Source organism: Tupaia chinensis, unplaced genomic scaffold, assembly GCF_000334495.1.
Source record: "Tupaia chinensis unplaced genomic scaffold, TupChi_1.0 Scaffold000350_1, whole genome shotgun sequence".
NCBI lineage: Eukaryota > Metazoa > Chordata > Mammalia > Scandentia > Tupaiidae > Tupaia > Tupaia belangeri.
The window spans coordinates 4,867,859-4,893,763 of record NW_006159844.1 but is presented as its reverse complement, the minus strand read 5'-3'; the positions used below and the strand labels follow the sequence as shown (position 1 = coordinate 4,893,763).

The 25,905-nt window shown below is 37.9% G+C and overlaps 1 protein-coding gene and 1 pseudogene across 4 annotated transcripts in view; one reads left to right on the top strand and one right to left on the bottom strand.

Annotated features, from left to right (window-relative positions):
• RALGAPA1 (Ral GTPase activating protein catalytic subunit alpha 1) overlaps positions 1-25,899 on the bottom strand; it is a 223,837-nt gene extending 197,938 nt beyond the window's left edge. For all 4 annotated transcript variants that reach the window (XM_014589290.2, XM_027773395.1, XM_006152371.3 and 1 more), the window contains exons 1-6: positions 25,593-25,899; positions 13,967-14,077; positions 12,947-12,996; positions 8,828-8,885; positions 2,104-2,147; positions 217-394 (exon numbers count right to left, since the gene is read on the bottom strand). In XM_014589290.2, the coding sequence (XP_014444776.1) occupies positions 217-394; positions 2,104-2,147; positions 8,828-8,885; positions 12,947-12,996; positions 13,967-14,077; positions 25,593-25,698 (547 nt within the window). In that variant the 5' untranslated portion in view covers positions 25,699-25,899. The remainder of the gene's footprint in view (positions 1-216; positions 395-2,103; positions 2,148-8,827; positions 8,886-12,946; positions 12,997-13,966; positions 14,078-25,592) is intronic.
• LOC114008504 (uncharacterized) lies at positions 14,412-14,530 on the top strand (annotated as a pseudogene).
• Positions 25,900-25,905: the final 6 nt, after the last annotated feature.

The following is a 25,905-nucleotide window of genomic DNA, read 5'->3' as shown; positions in this document are numbered from 1 at the left end:
CAGCTGCTGTGGCATGGCATACCCCTTCCTCTTAGAACCTGTACTAAATTATCTTTTGACAGTTCTCTTGACCTGTTACGACTCATAATACCTACAATTTAAAACACTGCCTTGGATTACCCAGTTAGTAAATGTATAGACATTTTTAAAAAAACATACTAACAACTGAAACAAAAAACATAAATGCACTGTTTGATAATATCCCATCAATCTTACTTTCTTGAAGGTTGAGTGGAGGATTAATGAGATTATCTAAAGTTCGAGGTCCGTGTTCAGATTGTGGTGCTGAAAATCCAGGGATTAAGCATGAAAACATCCAGAGCTGTTCCTTACTACAGTTATTCTGAAGAGCTTGCAACCATAGTAAGAAAAGACGAACACCTTCCCGCCTAATCTAAAATAAAATTTTAAAATAGGACAGTATTTTTATTTATAATAGAAATACTTTCTTCCTTTTAAGAACAAAGATCTCCAGAACACGATTACAGAATGACACGTGGCATAAGAAAGGGAGCGAGGAGGGAGATAGACATTATTCCCATGGCATATACTGAACTCTCATTATTTAGACATCTAAATGTATAGATTTTTAACAAGAACAAATTTTGTCTCTATTTGAAAGTCATCAGGTTAACTTTTATCCTTTAATTTCCATTTGTGAAAAATCTGAAAATCATTTCCTTGTTGTTTACCTATCTCCCTCTTTCCCACCTCCCATTTCTACCAGTATAAACAAAGAAGTAGTAAGAGAATAATGATTTCCTTGCTATAATGAGTTTGGTAAACAAAGAATGGTGAAGAAAATTCTGGTGCACTGCTTATTAATGTTCTTGCCCCAAAACATTCTGTAATTATTAAAATTATTAAGTATTATATGAAAATTATCAATAGTAGAATTATCAAAATAAAGTTACTTAAAATCACTCTAAAGTTATCTCATTTATTGAATATTTGCTACTAAGCTACAAACCAGGAACTCTGACCTATTTAGTTGTATGTAAGCACCTAAAACAATACCCTATACAACAAAAGACAATAAATACTTGAATCTATGAATGAAAGCTCTTTGAGGAAGAGAACAGGAGAAGAGAAAGGAATATTCAATCTCTGACAAGCAAAACAGTAAATTCTTTCTAACCTACTCTTAGCTTTAGAAACGATCCTACCATAGCTTTTTTAATGGCCACTATGAAAGCTGCTCAACTGCTGTCCTGCTCACAGTATAGCCAGTTAACAGAAGAAAGATGTATTATAGAAAAACTTATTTCTTTTGTACCACTATACCCAAGTCTTGATGTCAAAAGCACCTATTATATATGACTACATAACCAATAGCAAACTGCTTTCGAAAGGGGCACCTTCTCTTAGCACAGCACAATGAAATAATAAAAAGGAAACAAAATCACTGTTTGTGTACACGTGTGTGTGCGCGCATGCGTATAATTATACATCTATTCATCCCCTACCTTCCTCTGTGAAGAATGTCTATCATAAAATAAATATTTTGTTGAATGACTACTTCTTTTTCTTCTGAGGACCGTACAGAGGAAAGATTTCTGGTTAATGAGTTGATGCAATGGCAAAATACAATAATCTTTCAAAAGCCTGGTCAACTGCTATGTACTAAGAGACTTCAAAATGTTTGTGGAAAAACAGAATTAAAATGTAAGTTTATTTTGTGTAAAAAATTTTTAAATCCAGGTAAGTTATTTCATAATATAATCTTCTATAAACATATTTTCACACATACTGAGTTATGCTGCTGTATCTTAAACGAGTTCAATTATGTGACTTGAAAACAATTCAAAAATGTTGAGCAAAAACCTGAGGTAAAAGTAGAATGAGCTGTATGTATGTTATACTCAGTTTTTTTAAAGTCACAGGAAATTGGGGTCAGCAGGTGGTGGGGTGGTTGGAGCCGCTGGATTTCCACATAGCCGAATGCTGTTTGGGCCCTAGACCTGGAGGCTTGCTTTCTCACTTTCCCTTACTCTCTCTCTCTGTCTCTGTATGATCAAATTAAAAAATAATGACAAATCAAATTAAATAAATAAATAAATATTTTTTAAAAAGTCACAGGAAGCTAATACAATTTCATTATACCTTTAGGGAGTTTCCCGTATGTAGTAGCTTCTTTAAAATCAATCCTAAAAAGAAAACATAAGTTTAAATATTCATATCTTACATATTTCCAAACATCAGAGTTCTCAGTCAGACTTGAAAATACTTTAAAACAAATCCTTGGCAACCTCTAAGTTATTATTGGTGACCTTCAGATCTCTCTGGCCATACTTGAGACCGGAGAGCATTAAAAAAAAAAAAAAATCACCTCGAGCACATGGTTTACTGCACTTAAACATAACTGTACTGACAAAACACAGCCCCTAAGTTCCATTTAACACAACAATCTACTGTATATTTCCTGTTTAAACTAAAACTATAAATACATTACCACTAATACAAATAAAATCCAATATAAATTTTCAGTAAATCACATAAACATTCATAATCCTAATATTTCCTAACAAATACTTCCACTAATTTTAGGTCAAGATTCAAAGTCTTTCATTCTTTTTCTCTTTTAAATGATGAAACATTTCAAACTTACAAGGAAATACTGAAAATAACATTTACAAACTTCCAGAGGTCCATCATTTGGTTTGAACAATTAACAGCTTCATGTTCACCATTTTTTTTTAATTTTGTTATTATTTTTTAAAAGTTGCTACAGGGGGGCCAGCAAGTGGCGTGGTGGTTAAAGGCGCTGGATTCCGACATGGCTGACCATGGTTCGGGTCCTCGACCTGGTGGCTTGCTTTCGTGCTTTCCTTTTCTCTCTCTCTGCCTCTGTCTGATCAAATGAAATAATAATAATAACAACAAATGGAAATAAATAAATAATTCTTTAAAAAAAAAAAAAAAAGTTGCTACAGGACCTGTGCACTCACCAGAGAGAGAGAGAAAGAGAAAGTGAGAAAGCAGGACACCCGAGTTCTGGGACTCGAACAGTGGTCAGCCATATGGGAGACCAATGCTTTAACCACCACACCATCTACTGTCTCCTCACTAAAATTTTTATTTATTATATTATGTTAAATTTGTTATAGGGCACATGTGCTCACCAGAGAGAGACCAGAGAGAGTTCAGAGAGAAAAAGAAAGTGAGAAAGCAACCTGCTAGTTCTGGGACTAGAACTGCAGTCAGTCTAGTGCCCCCACATTAAAATTCATTAAAATTTTAATTTTCTTTTAACATTTTTAATTTTCAGGGCCAACAGGTGGCACAGTGGTTGGAGCACTGGACTCCCACATGGCCAATCGCAGTTGTTGTTCCAGACTGGCAGCTTGAAACTCATGTCAGGCACATGTGTGTGAGTGCTCAAAAAACTCTAGAAGCAATGGAGGAGAAGGGATTGCAGTGTGATCATCCTCACTGGAGGATGATTTCTCATTTTCCCTCTGTTTCTGTCTCTCTTGCAAGTACACATGCACTGTGGTAAAAACCTTTCAAAATTTTTTTTTTAATTTTCACATGTTTATATTATCTCTAATGTTTTATTTAACCATATAGGTATTCCTGAAGACCAAATAATTTTTTTCCTTTCTTCCTCAGAGCAAAACCATTAACCATATTTTGGTATTACCCATTTCCAAAAATATTATTTATATTATTTATAAATTCATTAAAAAATTAGAATTGGTTTATACGTTTGAAACCTTATATAAATGGTATCATTCAAAACAAGTCACTTACAAGCTGTTTTTTCAAATCCAACATTAGCTACTAAAATACATCTATATTGATCTAGGTAGCTCCAGTTAATTCATTTTAACTGCTGCTTATCATTTCATTGTATAATATACCAAAATTGATTGATCGCCTTTATATTAGGATATTTCATTTGCTGTCAAATTAGTGGTATTATGAAGAATGCTATATACAAAGTGTTCTTGTACATGATTCCCTGTACATATGTGTTTCCCCAGAATATAAAATAGAAATTATTCACTTTCAATTTTACCAAATATTGGAAAATTTATCCTAAAAATAGTTGCGACAATTAATACTACCAGCAACACACAGAAATGCTTTGGTACCACATTACTGGCATCATGAAACATTGACAGATGTTCTGATATTTGTTAATCCAATCAGTGTTAAATATCTTAACGCTGTTTTCACACAATGTTTCCTAGTGACATTGAATATCTTTGCATTTGGACAAACATTTGCAAATTGTCACATCCTTTGTTCATTTTTCTTTCTTTTTATTTTCTTTTTTTATTTTTTTAAAGAATTATTTAATTTTACTTATCCATTCATTTATTTTAATTTAGCCAGAGAGAGAGAGACACAGAAAGTGAGAGAGACAGAAAGTGAGAAAGCAAGCCACCAGGTCCGGGACTCAAACCATGGTTGGCCATGTGGGCGTGTCCAGTGCCTTAACCACCATGCCACCTGCTGGTCCCCTCTTTCTTTCTTTTTTTAATGAAGAGTTCCTTATACGTACTTGCTACTAATTCTATTTCAGGGCTACAAATTGGAAGTATCTTCTCTGAACAACTTAGTCATGTTTTTGTTGGGAGGTATTTTCTGACATATAAAAGTTTTAAAAATGTTAAGTTTATTTCTTTTTTTCATATGAGAGAGAGAGAGAGATGGAGAGAGAAGGCTTTGCCAGGGTCTAACCACACTATGCTTCTCTCCACAGCCTTCCAAGTCAGCCAGGATCACAAGTGTATGCAGGTGTGCCTGGAGTGTCAGGTGGACCCCACATTTAGGATTTGAACCTGGATCTCCCATATGGCTCCACTACTGCACAGTGGCACAATATTCCATAGTACCACCTATGCTACTGCAGCTGGGCCAAGAGTTTTAAATTTCAAAATAGTCAATTTGTCAATGCACATGTGCTTTAAAATAGTCAATTTGTCAATGCGCATGTGCTTTCTGTATCTAAAAAAATCTATCCCTAACTTATAAAGATAAACCAAATAGTCTCTTCAGAACATTTTAGTGGTGCTTTTCACATTTAGGTCCTGAAATCTATTAGAAATTCATTTCTTTATGTGGAAGACTTAAAAAATTTTTTTATTTTCTCAAATAAATAACCAATTGTAGTACTAATGCAAGAGTTATAATGGTCAAATAAACTGAAATGCAATCTCAATATTTCAAGTTCTATATAAGTCTAGGTTTTTGGCTAACTGCATGTCCTTTTTCATTAATCTGTCCATTTTATTATAACTTTATAATGTATCTTGTGGTTGGCTATAGAATAGCCAACATAAACACTCACCTTCTACAACTTGTTATTCTTCCAATTACTTTGACTTTGATTTTTCCATACAAATTTTAAGATAAACTTAAAGCCTACATTTTAAAATTCCAACAAGAGGGACCAGCAGATGGTGTAAAGGCTACGTTGCTGGACTCCCATGTAGTAGATCACAGCTCAAGTCCCAGACCCAGTGGCTTAAACTCATACTGGGCATGTGTGCATGAGTGCCCAAGATCCCGAGAGGAGAATGGAGGAGAAGGGATTGCAGCGTGGCCATCCCCCCCGGGGGGTGATTTTTCGCTTTCTGTCTTTCTGTCTTCCTGGCGAGCGCACACACCTTATAGCAAAAAACCTCTCCAAAAAAAATTCCAACAAGAATTTTATGAGAATTATCATTATAATAGCAAGTCTATCTACCCATGAATATAGCAGAAGATTCCATTGTTCAAGTCCTTTCTTATTCTTCAGTAGTTATGCCACACAACAATGTTATATGACTACAGAACATACATTCTTTGCAAGTACACTGGGACATTCTTGAAAACAAACTATATTCTTGGCCACAAAACATCTCACTAGGGGGTCCATACAGTAGTACACCTATAAAATGTGATGCTTTGCAAGGTTCACCCAAATGGGAAAATTGACAACTAGAGACCTGCCTGAATACATCAGGCACACATGTGCCAAGGATGTGGGGTTGACTGAGGCTGGGGGTGGATCATAGTATCAAGACCCTGTTAGAGGTGTTTTCTCTCTGAATAAGCAAATTTTTTCTTTTTTTGGAGAGGTTTTTTTGCTATAGGGCACGTGTGCTCGCCAGACAGAGACAGACAGAGAGACAGAAAGTGAGAAATCACCCCCCAGGGGGGATGGTCATGCTGCAATCCCTTCTCCTCCATTCTCCTCTCAGGATCTTGGGTACACACACACACCGCCCAACGTGAGTTTAAGCCACCAGGTCCGGGACTTGAACCACGGTCAACTACGTGGGAGTCCAGCGACATAGCCATTACGCTGACTGCTGGTCCCTGAATAAACAAACTTTTAAAATAATGTCATAATAACTTTTAAAAGGTTAATGTTGGATCAGATGGTGCCAAAGTGGTACTGTCAACTGAACTAATACGAGAAGATCCCCAATTCACATCCAGAGGCATCCCTCAGGATGTGTACATATACCAATGATCTGGGCTGGCTTAGGCTAGGTGTAGATCTTGATGTGAAGACTCTATTGGGGATCCCTGCCTGACTCTCTCTGTCCCATTCTCATTGAAAAAATAAACATAAAAAAATTAAAATCAGGGTCCAGCAGGTGAGGTGGTGGTTGAGGTGCTGGACTCCCATATGGCAAAACACAGTTCAAGTCCCAGACCCAGCAGCTTAAAATTCACACTGGGTGCATGTGCATGTATGCCCAAAATCCAGAGAGGAGAGTGGAGGAGAAGGGATTGTAGCATGGCCATCCCCCTCCAGAAGGTGATTTCTCGCTTTCGGTCTGTCTGTCTGTCTGTCTGTCTCTCTCTCTCTCTCTCACCAGTGAATGCATGTGCCCTAAGGCAAAAAAAAAAAGGAAACTATTAGCACTCTTCACAAACTCAGAAAGTAGAGAGAAAAAAACTACCTTCCAAATTATCTATGAGGATAAGCTTCTCTTGATATGATAGTTAAGCCAGATAAAGATATGACAAGAAAACTACAAAGCAATATTCCTCATAAACATAGAAGCAAAAATCTTTAACAGATCATTAGTAAACTGAATTTAGCAACATATGTATATAAAGATTTTTTTATAATAATCAACTAGTCATTGATTTATTTTCCTTCATGCACAAGGCAAAAAGAAAAGAAACAGTTGTAGGATTGTCCTAAGTGACAGTGACCATTTATTATTTTTCATAAATTACAGATATTTTTGGAATATTGTTCATCATGACAACTAGATAGCTATAGATCCTTTGAAGATCAAAGGCTACATTCCTCAGGATCCAAAATAAATCTCTGAAGTTCAGATGTCTCAAAAAGTTTCTTTATAGATGACCTAAAAGGGCATTTTTATGATGATGAAATACAAATAAGATTTCACTATTCTATTAAGCACCTTATTATGTGCTTAGTAACAATTAATATGTCTTAATGTCTATTCAAATCTTTGACCCATTTTAAAACTCAAACTGTCTTCTGAGTATACTGTAAGAATTTTTTTTTTTTTGGAGGTTTTTGCTATAGGGTACGTGCATTCGCAGAAAGACAGAGAAAGACAGAAAGACAGAAAGCAAGAAACCAACGCCCCCCCCCCCCCCCGGGGGGAGGGGCCACCCCGAACCCCCTTTCCCCTTGGGATCTTGGGCACACATGCACACACGTCCAGCATGAGTTTAAGCCACTGGGTCTTAGATTTGAACCACGGTCAACTTTGTGGGAGTCCAATGACACAGACATTACGCTAACTGCTGGTCCTGTAAGAATTCTTTATAGGGGCCAGCAGGTGGTGTGATGGTTAAGGGCACTGGACTCCAACATGGTCAACCACGGTTCAAGTCCTGGACTTGGCGGCCTGCTTTCTCACTTTCTCTCTCTCCCTCTCTCTCTTGCTCTGTCCCTCTGGTAAAATTAAAGTAAATAAAGTTAAATTTAAAAATTATTTAAATAAATTAATTTGCTAGAGGTGACTAAGAAGGGCCCAAATAAAACTATGACTCTCTTTTTTTAAGAGAAATAATGACAATTTTAGAAATGAATACAAGGTCTATAACATTCTGTTTCAACAATGTAGATGTAGTGGCTGTATATGCCCCTTGAGAGAGGGGGCATGAGAACCACTAGCAATAAACCCTGACATCATGGAAACACTCAACCAAAGCCAAAACTGCCTACTTGCAGAGTTTTTTTTAATCTGAGTGAGCAAAATAAGCCTTATAACAAGAGCTCAAGAGGCTTGTAGTAATACAGTAATTGTTGCAGAAATATTCTCAGCTAGGAACATTTTGGCTAAGCTTTTGAAAACAGAGAATCTGTGACCTCTTGTATGCCTGGTCTCTAATAGTAATCCATAGCCTGGTTTTGTTTTTTCTCTTGTTTTTACCATTTTTATTTCAGCTTCATTTTGTAAGTTGGGAAGCCCTGCTTTGGTCCTTCAAACTCTAGCCCCATTGCCACCACCCCTACCACCCTCAACCAAGTCATTTGCTTGTGTATTTGGAACAAACTGTCAGTTCACAATGCTTTCTTTCAAATCTGGAGCCCATAACTTTCATTCTTCGTGGTGCTTGCTATTTTGCTTCCATTTCTGATTTGCTTCCATTTCCTTTGTTGTTTTATCATCACTGCCAATGTACACAGAGTAAAGGAAGAAGTGCATCTAAGAAAACTTACTATGCCATTTTGAGTGAAAATTCTTCATTTGTATTTCTTATTTTATATTCCTATTCTGTGCCCGTTAAGAGAATATGCTGAACTAATTTCCAGTAACAACCAAATCATTAAATAGCATTTTCGTATACTGTCTTTTTTCTCAAATATGAAATACATATTTAAATTACTTACCAATACTATGAAACTGCCATCGCTGATGGATTCTTTCCGGAAGAAGTTGTAAAATTTTCTAAAAGTCAATATAAATAAAGAAATTTAAAAAATGAAAAGCAAGTAATGAATCCACATCCCGTGAAATGTGAAAGAAAAGGTTAAATACTTAAGAGTTTCTTATGTAAAAGATAGCATTATAAATATAAAATAGCCTTTGACCTAATCTGATAGTATTGGTATTAGTTCAGCATAGGCATGCCGATCAATAGTTGAAAAGCCCAAAGACAAAAAGCAATACTAACAAAAACTTGCAATAGGAAAGTAACAAAATTTATCTTTTGCAATGATATAGAAAGTGATTTATTTCTCCCTAGTGATTAAATACTAACTCTAATATATTTCAAATGTTCATTTTCTATTCCTGGAACGTCTGTATTATGGATTCAATTCTTTTACATATTAATAGGTGTGAAATTTCTTTCTTTAAATGATTCTTTCTCCTGTTTTACTAAGCCTAGTGATTCTTCCCTTAGTCCCCTAGAGAGTACATAGGCTAAAAAGAGACAGAGAGAGAGAAAGCACTTCCTAGTAGACATGGTCATGCCGTAATCCTTTTTTCTCCATTTCTCCATCAGGATTTTGTGCATGCCACACACATGTGCTCAGCAAATTTTTCAGGGAATTGGGGAGGGGATTCAAACCATGGTCAGCCATGTGAGATCTGGCTCCTTGTACCCAGTGCATAACTGCTACATGGCTGGCCTAAAACTTTTGACTCCATAAAAATCCCATCACCAAATACTTATTACACAAATTCATTTAAATTCATGTGAACTCGGAGGTAATTAGAAGTTATGATGGACATGGGTATAAAGAAAAATTTTAAAGTTTAGTAGACTAAACTTTAGTATATATGTTAGTTAAGCTAACATATATACATTTCTACTAATTGGAAATACTTTTTACTCATTATGAACACTTTATTTTTACCTTCAAGATTTTGCCTTTTATTCCCTTTACTGCTACACCTACATGGATTATTCTAAACCAACAGCCACCTTAGGGAATTCTGCTCTCAATACTCAACCATTTGCTGAATGACATTTGTGTATGTCTGTTACTGCTGCTCATAACTGAATGCACACGATGGCCAAATAATAAACTAGTTTATATTAGGTCACTGGGAAAGTAATGATGTATTTTTCTATGTAAAAATGTGTCATGACTTTCTCAACAACTCAATATAATGGTATCTCATTAATGTTTGCAATCATCCCAAAAGGAGCATTTATTAGTACCACTGAACAAATGAGAAAATGTACTGAAGTAGTGTGTTTGGTTAGACATCTAGAAAACATTAGTAGAAAGATTACAACTTCAATTTGCCTATTTCCAAAACTCCAACCTCAACATACCTATTTCCAAAACCTATGCCTTCTTACTATCCTATCTGAAGGATGATACATGCTTTATATAACTCTATTTTCCCTTTGATACAATCTTCTTTAGTCCACCTCATATATGATAAAGAAATTAAAGAATTCTAGGGCTGGCAGGTGGTGTGATGGTTAAGATGTTAGACTCCCACATGCCAAGTACAGTTCGAGTCCTGGACCTAGAGATTTGCTTTGTCACTTTTTCTTTCTCTCTGGTCAAACTAGAAAAATATTGATAAATAAATAAAATACTTATTTTTTTTTAAAATGACAGAATTGTTTACAGATAAATGCTGGTCCAACATGATATATTAAAATTTCACCTTTTTTTAAGATTTTTCCTACAGAGTACTTGCTGGAGAGAGACAGAGACAGAGAGAGCAGTAATGTGAAAAATCATGGCACAATCCCTTCTCCTCTACTCTCGTCTCAGGATATTCAGTATGCACACTCATGCACCCTGCGTGTATTTCAGGCTGCTCCAGGACTTGAATGGGAGATTGGTCATATGGGATTCAGCACCTTAGGCACCATGCCACATGCAGGTCAATATTAAAATTTCTTTATCTTTGCCTTTCCTATATGTCTCCCATAGCTAGCCAACAATTGCATAATTATATTTATTTTGATGTGGAAAGAGATGAAATAATAAAAAAGTTAAAAAGACAAGTCTATGAACTAGTCAAAAGAATACCAACTATGACTATTATCCTTCAGGGACCAGCAAATGGTGTAACAGTTACATTGCTGGACTCTCGGGTAGTCGACTGCGGTTCAAATCCTGGACCTTGTGGCTTAAAATTCACTCCAGGTGTCGGGGAACCAGCAGTTAGTGTAATGGCTATGTCGCTGGACTCCCACGTAGTCGACCGCGGTTCGTGTCCCGGACCCGGTGGCTTAAAACTCACGCCGGGCGCGTGTGCGTGCGTGCCCAAGATCCCGAGAGGAGAATGGAGGAGAAGGGATTGCGGCGTGACCATCCTCCCTGGGGGGTGATTTCTCGCTTTCTGTCTCTATGTCTCTCTCTGTCTGTCTGGCGAGCGCACGCCCCCTACAGTGAAAATCTCTCCAAAAAAAAAAAAAGATTAAAAAAAAAAAAATGCACTCCAGTTTTGTGTGCATGCATACCCAAGATCCCAAGAGAAGAATGGAGAAGGGACTGTGGCATGGCAGTCTCACTTTCTGTCTGTCTCAGTAGCAATCACATGCCCCTATAGCAAAAATATCTTGTAAAAAATATATACATATACTTTAGACCTAACCTTTTGTATCTTTTTATTGTGGCTAGTAAAAGATATCTTTAAAATATGTACCCTTGGGGCTAGCAGGTGGCATGGTGGCCAAGGGCACTGGACTCTCACATGACCAGCCGCGGTTTGGGTCCTGGACTTGGCAGCTTTCTCTCTCTCTCTCACTCTGTCTCTTTCTGGTCAAATTTAAATAAATAAATAAATAAAGTTAAATAAAATAATTCTTTAAAAAAAGTACCCTAGGGGACCAGCAGGTGGCATGGTGGTTAAGGCACTAGACACTCCCACATGGCTGACCATGGTTCAAGTCCTGGACCTGGTGGCTTGTTTTCTCACATTCTCTCTCCCTCCCTCTTTGTGTATGTGTGTCTCTCTCTAGTCAAATTAAAATAGATGAATAAATTAAGGAGTTATTTTTTAAAAAGTACCCTTAAAAACAAAATATAAATCCTATCACATTATTAACATTCCATGACTTTTTTATTCCAGAAAAAGAAAATTATTTTACTTATAAGTCCTTGATTTTTTTTTCCATCATTAGTGTATAAAGGTACTAAAATTATTATTCCATTTTAAGTAGAAAAACATGATCACGAAGGTTAAATCATTTTTTCTCAAGATGAAAACTTTATGTAACATCCTTTTCTAATAAGATTTAATGATACAGGGCCTGGCAGGTGGCATGGTGATTAAAAGCTCTAGACTTCTACATGGCCCACCAGGGTTTGAGTCCCAGACCTAAAGGTTTGCTTTCTTACTTTCTCACTTTTTCACTTTCTCTTTGGTGAGTGCATGTGCCCTATAGAACATTAAAGTTTGGTTTTTTGCCATACGGTGTATGCACTCTCCAGAGAGAGACAGAGCGCGAAAGTGAGAAATCACCCTACAGGGAGGATGGCCATCCCTTCTCCATTCTCTTCTTGGGATTTTGGGTGTGCATGCACACATGCCCAGAGTGATTTTTAAACCACTGGCTCTGGGATTCAAACCATGTTCAGCTCTGTGGGAGTCCAGTATCTTAACCACTATACCACCTGCTGGACCTAGTCAGGAATACTTTTAGGTTAAAAAGTAGATTTAGTTATCCGAAAGGCTGGCAAACTAACAATGTTTCATTATAGGCTTTAAAACTTCTATATTATCTTTATGTTAAAAAAAAATTTTTTTTAAGGTTTATACTATAAGGTGTATGCACTTGCCAGAGAGACAGAGACAGTGAGAGGGAAAGTGAGGAATGACCCTCCCCCTCACAGGGAAAATGGCCACACCACAATACCTTCTCCTCCTGTGATTTTGGGCATATATGCACATGCGCCTGGCCTGAGTTTCAAGCCACCAGGGACGTGAATTGTGAATGGCCAGGTGGGAGTTCAGTGCCTTAACCACTATACCACCTGATCCCCCCCAAGAAATTATTTTTTTAAAAATTTAAAGAAGTTATAGACACTTACCTCAAAAATAAAAAGTATAGCATCCAATTCCTCCCTTTGAGACTTGTGACCTAAAATATTTTTAAAGGAAAATATTTTAAACATAGCATTTGTTCTCATTGTTAACAATCACTTAATGAGCTCAAAATATTTCAAGAATTGAAGTTTTTTTGGGACCAGCAAGTGGCGTGGTAGTTAAGGCGCTGAACACTCCCACATGGCTGACTGGGGTTCGAGTCCTGGACCTGGTGGCTTGCTTTCTCACTTCCTCTCTCTCTCACTCTCACCCTCTGTCTCTCTCTGGTCAAATTTAAAAAATCAATGAATGAATAAAAAAATAAATAAAATAAATAGTTATTAAAAAAAAGGAATTGAAATTTTTTTCACTGATTCTTTAAGAAAATATCTAAAACATATCTATGAATTGTGTAAGCAGTACTGTTAGCATGTCTCTACTTGATTAAATTTAGGTTCTGTGTACTTATGTCTAAAAACAAATCTGTGTAGAACTTTTTAAATTTTTTTTAAATTTTATTTATTCATTTACTTATTTTATTTTGACCAGAGAGAGACACACAGAGAGAGAGAGAGAGAAAGTGAGAAAGCAAGCCACCAGGTCAAGGACTTGAACCATGGCTGGCCATGGGGAAAGTCCAGTGCCTTAACCACCACGCCACCTGCTAGTCCCCGCTGTGTAGAACTTTAAACGGGCTCTAAAAATGAAAATGACTGTTCACATTGGACACATTCCCCTAGGAATGGCCTAAGGGAATAAAGAAAGTGGGATGAGGAAACAGATAAACTTGACCAGAGAAAAAGCAAATCTTTGAAGCCTCCACAAGCTAACAACAGTTAACACTAACTCATAAGCTGTCTTGCAAATATTACTAGCCTGTGATAACATTGTGAGAGATAGCAAAACGTTATCTGACATAAAGAAATGAAATAATACTATAATTCTGATGTTCAACAGACTCTATTAATGTTAATGACAATTATTAGAAACATCAACATAAGCCAATATAGATGTTATAATCTTACCTTTCTGTTTAAGACTAGCTTCGATAGTCACAAAATTTTCAAAGAACACGTAATATATATGTGAAAAATGTTGGTCAAAAAACTGCTTAAGATCAATAGATTCTGCATTCTCTGAAAAATAAACAAAGTTTTAATGATTACTATTTGTATATAATTTGTATACATGTTAAATCATACTTAGCAAGTCAAAGTACTACTCTTCGATTCTATCCTATTACGTTATCTAATATATATCTATATCAGAACTTTAATCTTTACACATTTTAGTTTTAACTTTAAAAGGTGGTCAAGTCATATTATTTACTTCTTAAAAGAAAAACTCTCATAGATATTTGTTCAAAATCATTAACCATACCAAAAAAATTAATCTACTTCAATTCAGTTACAGCTTTCCTAAATTCTCTACAAGATGGTTTAAAATCTGAGTTAAAAGTAATAATTTGTAAGCTTTGCGCAGTGGCAGTATCGTAAGCAATGAGGTTTATCCGAGGCGCGATTATTGCTAATTGAAAAGTAATAACTTGTGGGAACCAGCAATAAGCATAATGGCTATGTCACTGGACTCCCACGTAGTTGACCGCAGTTTGCATCCTGAACCCAGTGGCTTAAAAACTCACACCGGGCTCGTGTGTGTGCGTGCCCAAGATCCAAAGAGGAGGAGAAGGGATTGCGGCATGACCATCCCCCCTGGGGGGTGATTTCTTGCTTTCTGTCTCTATGTCTCTCTCTGTCTGTCTGGCAAGCGCACGCACCCTATAGCAAAAACCTCTCCAAAAAAAAAAAAAAAGTAATAATTTGTGATGTCTGTAATAGTTTTATTCATTAAGCTGGGGTAATAATAAACCTTTTAAAAAGGCACTTAAAGATTTCAAAGTTCAAACACAGTACTGCTAAGAAGTTGTCAATATGGTACAGGGCATTCAAAATTAAACGTACATATATAGTAGGAAGTGTCAGGTACTGGGGCTAGCAGGTGGTGTGGTGGTTAAAGGTGCTGGACTCCCACGTGGCCAACCATGGTTCAGGTCCTAGACCTGGTGGCTTGCTTTCTCACTTTCCCTTTCTCTTTCTCTCTCTCTCTCTCTTGTCTTCTCTGGGCAAATTAAAATAAACAAATAAATAAAGTTAAATAAAAATTATTTTAAAAAAAAGTGTTAGTTACTAAAAATGAAATGACAAAGTATATCAAAATTTAGAAACACAGGGACCAGCAGTTAGCGTAATGGCTATGTCGCTGGACTCCCATGTGGTCGACCGTGGTTCGTGTCCCGGACCCGGTGGCTTAAACTCACGCCGGGTGCCTGTGCATGCGTGCCCAAGATCCTGAGAGGAGAATGGAGGAGAAGGGGTTGTGGCATGGCCATCTGCCCTGGGGGGTGATTTCTTGCTTTCTGTCTCTATGTCTCTCTCTGTCTGTCTGGCAAGCGCACGCACCCTATAGCAAAAACCTTCCCCCCCCCAAAAAAAATTTAGAAACATAAAATTACTTTAAAAGTTCAATGAGGTATAATGATCAAGACAAAAATGTCTACAAATAACGTAATATTTGAAGACTTTTGTGTGTGTGTGCTACATAGCACATGTGCTTACCATAGACAGAGAGACAGAAAAAAAAAAAAAAAACAGAGGGGTGTGCTCCTTCCCCCAGTGGGGCTTGATCATGCAGTAATCCCATCTTCTCCATTTCTCCATCCTTTAAGGACTCAGGGTATAAAAGTATACACACCCAACATGTTTTTCAAGCACAGGGCCAGTATTCAAACCAGACAAATGGAGATGTGGGATCCAGCTCCCTTGCTACTAGGCCACTGGGCTAGCCCTTAAAAACACTTTTAAAGACAGAAAGAACACTGGACAAGAAGCAGAGCAGTTGATCAGGAATGGCACTGCAGTCATTAATGAAGACATTGAAAATGCTAAACGAGAGAAGTCACGCACAAAAGCCACACAGTTTTCATTTTATTTATAAGTAATATTCAGAATAGTTTACCACAGAGATGTAAAGTAATAGCTACCAAAAGCAGGAAGTAAAGGGAACGAGGCGTGACTGCTAATGGTACAAGTTTTTGTTTCTTATTTTGCCGATTCCTTTTATCGCTTCTAGTATTTAACTCCTGGACATTCCAATTTATGAGATTTGCCATACCCAACCTGGTTAATTGAGAATTAAACCTTCTTGGAAAATAATCTGAAAAGGAATAGAGTTCATGTAGATCAGACTGAGAAAAGCAAAAAATGTTCTTCTTTTTATTACATTTATTCTTTTTAATTTGCCAGAGGGTGCATGTGCTAGGGTAGTAGGGAGGTAAGGAGAGCAAAGCAAAAAGCACCTCCCCCCCATGGGAAAGGGTCATGCCACAATCCCTTCTCCATTTTTCCCTCCCTTTGGGATTTTGGACACCCACACACACACACAACGTGTTTCTACAGCCAAAGGATCTGGGACTCTTAACTCTGCTTTCTGACAAATGCATGTGCCTTCTGGCAATTAAAGGAAGAAAAGAAGGAAGAAAGGAAGGAAGAAAGAAAGAAATGGCATATTTATAAGAAGTAACCTTATAACAACCTTCTTGTCTCTAGAAGGCCCTCAGAACAATTGATGGAAAGGGGAAGCAACTGGGAATCTTAAAGCCACTGACTTGAAAGAACTGAAACAATGACAACAAATTTTTCATAATACAAACATACCTCTTACCCTGGCTATTCTATTTTAGATTTGGATGTAGAGGAAAGGAGTAACAGTTGCTAAGTCACTTCCTTGCATTGATTTGAAATGTAATAACAATAATGAATGGGCCAGCAGATGGCATGGTGGTTAAGGGCTAGATCACACATGGCTGACTATGCCATTCACATCCCAGACTGGCAGCTTGAGAAACACACGGGTACGTGTATGTGCAGGGCCAAAATCCTAAGAGGAAAATGGGGGACAAAGGATTGTTACATAGCGGTCTTCCCCCTCCCAAGGGCCAAGAGATACTCTCCCTCTTTCTTATTCTCTCCAGTAAAAACAAATGCCCTACAGCAAACTGTTAAAAGTAAATTTTTAAAATGATAGATAAGCACAGTGACAAAGTTTGAAAGATAGTGCAATCAAGGAAGTGCACCCCAAGGAAGACAGATTTTCAGATGAATGAAGTGTAACAATAAAAGCACAACAGTAACAAAATTACAATAGTAGGAATGTTGATTTCTCAGTCATGAAAGAATTTATCACTCATTGAAATGGGGATACAAGAGGATCCATGTTTTCAGAGGAGAAACAGAATTCAGTAAGAGTACATATAATATAAAATGTGCCAAAAACATTTATGTGAAAATGTATGCATCTGCAATGTCATCTATGATCATATATATAATACAAGAGTCTTCAAAAAGTTCATAGAAAATGCATATAATGAAAAAGCTATGGGTAGATTTCAAAAAATTGGCACAGAAATAAACATGTATTTTAATTCCATTTTTCTATGAATTTTTTAAGTTTCCTCATAGATTGTCTTGAATGCAGGATACGGATTTTGTATTTTATCCTATGGGCAATAAGACTGTACAAAAGGTTTTAGAGCATTCTGAGTAATATGCTCAGTAATGTGCTTCAGAAAGACTGAAACACCATGTAAGACAGACCAAGAGGAGAAAAAATTTCCAAACGGATGGGCCAACCAAGTTGTGGTGGTTAAGGCAGCTGGATCTTACACAGCCAACTTCATAGTTTGCATCCCAGGCCCGGCAGCCTGAAAAACACATCGGGCATGTGTGCAGGCATTCCCCAAATCCTGTGTGGTGCTTTCTCACAAACCCCTCCCCTCACACACACACACAAAAGCCCTATAGCAAAAATACACAAAAAAATAAGATTTTCAAAAGCGTACCAGTAAGTAAGCTGGCACAAAAGTCCAGGCAAGATGTTTCTTGTTATAAACATTTTAACTAAGGTGGCAAGGAGGTTAAGATGCTGAAACCATATGGCTGGCTATGCAGCTCAAGCTCTGGACCAGTGGCTTGAAAAACACACTGGCACATATGTGTTCATGCCCAAAATTCCAAGAGGAGACTGGAAGAAAAAGGACTGTAGCATCGTCAACCCTCCAAGGAGTGATTTCTCACTTCTCTCTCTCCGGTGAGTGCATGCACTCTGTATCAAAAAAACTAAAAATACTTAAAAATATTTTTTTAACTAAAAGGAACAGATTCAAATATTATAAAGACAGAGAGAGAAATTTGGCTGGGAGGAGTTGTAAGGCTGTGCCCAAATTTCAAACTCCAAGTGTCCAACACAAATTTATCTTTTTCTACTACAATATCCAAGACAAAAGTTTCATGTCTTAGTAACCCGAAAGATGGTGCCACTGTTTGGTGAAAAACATCCCTATTTTGCTATTTTCTTCTTCAAGCTCTATGGATCTTTCAGTAAGAAGAGCTATTAGATAGTATATGAGCACATGAACAAAAGAGTTTTCACTACAAACAAAAGGATGTTTTCTTTTTTTTTCCTTTTCTAAGACACCAAACACTTGTAACCTAGTATGTTTCTCTCTTCACCTTAGCTGCTAGGAAATCTAAGAATCAAATTCAATGCCTTCTAGATGTAATCAGCTCATCTCCAGAACCTGCTAATGTTTCCCTTAAGCCCTGTCTATTCATTTGTTTTCATTTATCACTAATTGCTCTATTCCTTTTTTTTTTTTTTAATTTTGTTAGAGGGCTTGTGTGCTCTCTAGAAAGAGACAGAGAAAGAGGGAGAAAACACCCCCCCTGCAGCATGGTCATGCTGCAAATGCTTCACAAATACCAGTTTTAAGTCTGAGCCTCTGAAACTTCCGCAAGCTGCCAGATGTAGGTGCCAACTGAGTCAGCCATGTGGGAATCCAGCACCTTAACCACCAGGTCACCTGCTGGCCCCCTCAACCATGTTGTTTTGTTTTGTTTTGTTTTAAAGAAATTGGCAAGGTAATCTTTAAACTCAAATGGCGATGAAATCATATGACTGGCTATGCAGCTCGATCTCTGGACCAGTGGCTTGAAAAACTCACTGGGGGAACCAGCAGTTAGCGTAATGGCTATGTCGCTGGACTCCCACGTAGTCGACCGGGGTTCGCGTCCCGGACCTGGTGGCTTAAAATTCACGCCGGGGCTGCGGGCGGGTGTGCATGCCCAAGAGCCCGAGAGGAGAATGGAGGAGAAGGGATTGTGGCATGACCATCTCCTCTGGGGGGTGATTTCTCGCTTTCTGTCTCTATGTCTCTCTCTGTCTGGTGAGCGCATGCGCCCTATAGCGAAAACCTCTCCAAAAAAAAAACCACACTGGCACATGTGCGTTCATGTCCAAAATTCCAAGAGGAGACTGAAGGAAAAGGGACTGCAGCATGGTCAACCCTCCAGAGTGATTTCTCACTTCTCTCTCTCTGGTGAGTGATGTAAAGAACCTGACATTTAAAAAAAATTTTTTTGAAAGGAAAAGTAAAGTTGGAGAGATACTATTTCATGTCAAAAATTTACATTTATATTATATTTCAAGATTCATAAGATCACAGTATTCAAAACATCATGGTATTGGCACCAATGCGGACAGATACATCACTGGAAAAAAACAGAGTCCAGAAATAGGCCCACACATATTTAGACAACTAAATTTTGGCAAAAGTGCAAAGGCAATTTGGTAGACAGAGACAATCTGTTTCAACAAAGTATGCTGGAACAACTGGATATTCTCATGTTAAAAAAAAAAAAAAACTTAAATTCACCTTATACCACATTTACAAATTAAATCTGTGATGGATCATAGATCTAAGTAGATCCTAAAACTACAAAATGTCTAGAAGAAAATCCTTTATGACCTTGGGTTATGCAAAGATTTTGATGTATCACCAAAAAAAGAGACAAAAATGAAAAAAATTAACATATGGACTTAATCAAAATTAAGTATTTCTGCTCCTTCAAAGAAAATGTTAATGAAAAGAAAATGCAAAAAGTGAGGGGAAAAAAATCTTTGCAAATCATGTACCTAATAAAATACTTGTATCCAGAATACAGAGTTTTCAAAACTGGGTAAGATAGGAAATAACTCAATTTAAAAATGGATTAAAAAATCTGTAACAGAAACATCATGAAGAAACTATAAATGGGAAGTTAGCACACCAAAAAATATTCAATGCTATTCCATATAAGGGAAATACTAATCATAACCAATAAACCTTGATTATAGTGGCTAAAATTAAGAAGGCTGGCCATACCAAGTGTTGTCGCTGTGTATGAAGAGGAACCAGGACTCTCATTACTACAGGTAGAAATGTAAAATGGTGGAACAGAATTTGGCATAAAAAAATATTAAACATACAACTACCATATAAATAAGCCACTCTACTCCTAGATATTAATCCAAGAGAAAAGAAAGCACATGTCTATATAATGAGTCTACTTAACTACATCACAGCAGTTTTATCAGAAACAGTCCAAAACAACCCACGAATCCATCAAGACAAGTGAACAGATAAAAATACTGTGGGCTAAAAAAAATATTGTGGGCTAGCATGTGGTCTGGTGGTCGAAGTGCCTGGATTCTACATGGCCAACTGTATGGTTAAAGTCTTAGATCTTGGGTTCAAAAGCATGCTGGGCACATGTGCCTGTGTGCTCAAAATCCTGAAAGGAGAGTAAAACAGAAGAGAGTGGACTGTGGTGTGACCATGCCCTATGGGAGTTGTTTTCCTGCTTTCTCTCTCTCTGGAGGGTACATGGACCCTCTGGCAAAATTTTTAAAGAAAGAAAGGAAAGAAAGAAGAAAAGAAGGGAGGAAGGGAGGAAGGAAGGAAGGAAGGAAGGAAGGAATTATGGTTAGATATTTGATGGAATATTATTCAGCAATAAAAAGTAATGAATGACTAACACATCACACAATATGGATTAATTTTTAAATAAAAAGGTTGAGTAAAAGAAACCAAACAAAAGAAGACTATATGGTATAATCCCATTATATATTGTATAATCTTATTAATATAAAACTAGAAAATGCAGATTTATCTAGAGTGGCAGATTAGTGGCTGCTCAGGGAAAGGTGGGTAGGGGTGGGAAGAAGGGATTGAAAAGGGTCATGAGAAAATTTTGAGAGGTTATAGATCTTTGTTATCTCAATTGTCAGGATATGTTTAATCTTGACTGTTTGATGGCTTCATGAGGTATACATATGTCAAAAATTACTTAATTACATATTTAAGAATGTGCAATTTACTGTATGTCAATTATAACAATAAAGCTGTCAACATAATCTAAAAATTAATACATTTTTAGCTAAATAAGCATGTATCTTTTTTTAAATTTAACTTTCTTTCTTTCTTCCTTCCTTTCTTTGACCAGAGAGGGACAGAGCAAGAAAGGGAAATGAGAAAGCAAGCAGCCAGGTGCAGAACTCGAACCGTGGTCAGCCATGTGGGAGTCTGCCCTTAACCACCATGCCACCTGCTGGCCTGCATGTATCATTTTAAAAAATAATTATTTAATATTGTTTGTTTGCTTGTTATAGGGCACATGCACTCACCAGAGAGAGACAGAGAAAGAGAGAGAGAGAGAGAGAGAAAGTGAGAAAGCAAAACTGCCAGGTTTGCAGAAATGTGGGGGTCCAGCACCCTAACAACCACACCACCTGCTGGTCTTAGTATATACCTTTTTATTTTTAAATCAAAAGGACTGAAGTCCAGCTGATGTTTTAAGGTACCTAGATACTACATGGCAGACTATGAGGTTCAATTTCAGGACAGTTGGCTTGAAAAACACACTGGGCATGTGTGCATGCACCCCCAAAATCTTGAGAGGAGAAAGGAGAAAAAGGGATTGCAGAATGGCCATTCCCCATGGAGAATGATTTCTCACCTACACCCATGTCTCTCTCCATAAACCCATACACACTATAGTAAATTTTGAAAGATATATCAAAAGGACTGAACTGTTAGCCTGCTGTTTTAAAGCAATAAAAAACTACGGGACCAGCAGGTGGTGTAGGGGGTTAAAGCACTGAACCCTTCCACATACCCGGCCACAGTTTGAGTCCCAGACCTGGTGACTTGCTTGCTTTCTCTCTCTCTCTCTCTCTGTGTGTGTGTGTGTGTGTCTGGTCAAATTAAAATAAATAAATGAATAAATAAAATTAAATAAATAATTCTTTTTAAAAAACTGACATTTAGTCAATATCCACTATATACCAAGCATTATGTTAGCTACTTAACATGTGCTAATTTCCTACCACCATCTTAAGACTGTTAGTTATAAAATGTGGGGAGGAGGTCAGGGGCTTAACAAAAATAATATATAGCCTTAGGAACTAGACAAGACTTTTTTTTGTCTATTTTAAGAAAAACTGGGACCAGAGGGAGCATGGTAGTTAAGGTAGCTGAATCCCACATGGCTATGAAGTTCAAGTCCTGAACCTTGGCTTGAAAAACACTCCAGGCGCATGTGTAAGTGTACCCAAATCCCAAGAGAAGAAGGGATTGTGGCACGGCCATCCCCCCAAAGGGGGCTTTCTCACTCACTCTCTCTCTCTCTCTCTCTCTCTGTCTGTCTGGCAAGTGCACATGCCCTACAGCATAATTACAAAAGAAAAAGACAAACCACACTTCCAGTTCCCATAAATCAAATATATAGCAATATCAATAAATACAGCACATTTAAACCTAAGTCCTTAAGAGTCAAGTTCTATAAATTTAACTGGAATTGTTCCACAGTGGGGACCAAATGCCAGGAAAAAGGTTTACCCTGTATATTTAAATTAGGACTATATTCTCACATACTTAGATACACTGAGTTCTCCCAAGGATGAGTGGCAGTTTTGTTTAATCCTAAAATAGTTCAGAAGGGACCAAAAAAAAAAAATCAAAATCAAAATCCTGGGTAACTGGCAATGATCAATTACTTAACAAACTAAACAGTTTCCTCATTATGTCCACCTTATTTAAAACCTGCACCTTTTACAAAAGAGATTTAAAGTGGTTCTTCCAGGAATGGCAGGTGGCGTGGTGGTTAAGGGTGCTGGACTCCCATATGGCCGACCACAGTTTGAGTCCTGAACCTGGTGGCTTGATTTCTCATGTTTTCTCTCTCTCTCACCCTGTACCTCTCTAGTCAAATTAAAATAAATAAACTTAATAAAATATATATTTTTTAAAATAGTGGCTTTTCCACCTGCAAAAATCAGACACTAGCAGACCTCTGAGATTACTATTCAGCTTTTGGCATTTTACTTTTTCCCATCATTTTCTTATAAATAACATTCACCGTATTTCAAACAAAAGAATTATAACCACCCAGTGATATAGAATATTTATTCAATTTAATTAACATATTAAAACCAAAGACAGCAATTTAGAGGTCCATCTTTATGTTTTGACAAGGTTTCTAAACCTCAGTATTGTTGACATTTAGGACCAGAATTAGGTTGTGAGGAATTATCCTGTGCATTGCAGGATATTTAGCAGCATTCCTGCTAGCCCCTAGTTGCTAACAGGTGTTAGCAGCACCTACTTATTGTGAAAAAGTACCTGCAGACATTGCCAATTGTCTTCTGTAGGGCAAAAACGTCCCTGGTTGAGAAACTACTAGTCTAACACTACTGAAGTGTAGTCTCTGTACGGCCCTCACAGGGCAGGAAGTCTGAAAGCAGAATGTCCACATTTGAAAGTTAAGGATATTATAAATGTTTATACACACACACACACACACACACACACACCAGTGTTAACTCTATTAAATTAAGAACATAAATTACTAAAAAATGAAAGGTTGTTTTTTAAAAATTGTTTTATCTTCAATCTGAGGAAGCCAGGCCCTACAAAATACCTGACGTGTTGTGACCTCTTGATTTGGGCCGTGTTTTCCAGATGTAAAAAACCTCTATGCCAAATAAGTATATATATAAACCATTCCTCAACTATTCAATAACTAAAGAACTATGTCAGTTAATTTAGGAAATCTCAATACTCTACTGAAATTTAACTTGGTAGTCCCGTCATTACCCAACCTATTGCTTATTCAAGTGAGAGTCAAATTCTACTACGCATTCAATTTCCAACTCCTATGATCTGTGATACATCTCCTACATTCACACATTAACTTACAACGTCCCACTCTCAGCCAAATCTTCTCTTCGGTGACTTCACCTCAAGTAGCATACTACTGGTCATAAAGAGTAACTGTCAGGGGCCAGCAGCCATATAGCAGGTTCCTCCCAGCCCACTCTAAAAAGCTGAACAGTGGCTGCAGCCTGTAGTCCCAGTTACTCAAGAGGCTACGGCAGGAGGACATGGTAATGCAAGGCCCTGTCTAAAGAAATCAGGTCATGTGTGTGCACACCCATGCACATACACGCACGTGGGTCTGTGCACACACCAACACAGGAAGAAATTACCTACAGTAAGTGCAAGAAGAGTGAAAGCAAATTAGAGACAAGATATCTGGGTTTCAGTTCTGACTCAGTCTCCCAGTAGCTGGACAACCACTTATTCCCAAAGTTCAACTTTGTCATTTTTTTTTTTTTAAAAAGGGCAATAATATCTACTTATAGAATTTTTGCAAGGATTACTTATGATAATGTCTGAGAAATCATTTGTAAACAGCAAAGCACCATATAAATATTGAGTACTATTGGCCGTATCCTGGTGGGTATGAGTAATATAAAGTAGAAAAACTCACACCAAATAATAGACATACTCACTAAACGTCCCTTCCTGAAACAAATATTCATTAGGACGACAGCTTGGGGCAATATTTAACTGAGTAGGATTCTGAGTTCTAAACCCAGTTCTGCCATTAATTCTAGGCAAACTGACTTCCCCGTTCACCTCAAATTTCTTCATCTGAAATAAATGAAAGTACTAAAAGAGATGTCTCATAAGTATAATCACAGTCCTTATCAGCCAGGTGATCAAGTATCCACAAGATACGTAAATCATCATACTCACTATTTAGTCTCCCACTAAAGTACAATAGAAGCTGAGAGTTGCAGACAAAAAAAAAATTAATGAAATAAGAACAGAACTCTCTACAATGCTCAAGACGCAAAGGAAAAAATCAACTACCTAGTCTTTTATAATTAATAATAATTGTTCCTCTAAATGACAGTAAAGATGAAGGTGCATTAACAGAAGGGCGGGGCTCTTTCCCACAAGCTTTCAGGGAGCCACCCACTTCCCAAAGAGGTGTAACTGCTTCCTCCTTGCCCCCTTCTGCCAAGAAACTTGAAACATTAAGGTTTATATTATCTGGGAGAGAATTTTGTTTTTCTTTCTACTTGGGTGGGGATGACAGTCGTCATCTGGCAAACATATCGTATAAATCGCATTATCCATAAAACCAAGACTCCACAAAGTCTCTAAAAGACCCGAGTTTTTAATAACTAATTTTTAAAATGAGTTCGGATCATTAAGCTACCATGAGCTATCCCTGTGTAAAAGGTAATAGTGTCTGCCAACTGCCAAGTTTTGCATTTCCCAAATTCTCCGCCCTCCCGAGTCTCTGCCGAGGCGGCTCAGCCCTACTCTCCCCCACAGAGCCAGGTCCCCAGGGAGAGTCCCAGGGGATCCCAGGGGAGGCAGGCCGAGCGACCCAGGCCTCGGCGCCGCCACCCCTCGCTCCTCACCGATGACGATGCGCAGGTGCTTGAGACGGGTCAGCGCGTCCTTCTTAGTATCCAGCACCTTCTGGGTGGACTTCTTCACGTCCCCGTGCGGCTTCTTGGAAAACATCCTGCCGCTGCCGCCGCCACGGCCGCCTCCGGCCCCCTCCCGGCCCGGCCCCGGCTGCAGAAAGTGGAGGGAGTGGGCGGGGAAGAGACTAGCTCGAGCGGCTCATTCACTCCCCAGCCTTGCGGGCCCCGGCAGGGCCGACTCCTCCCCGAATCAGGCCAGGGCCGCCACCTCCACTCCCCAGGCGCCGCGGCTCCAAAGCACCTT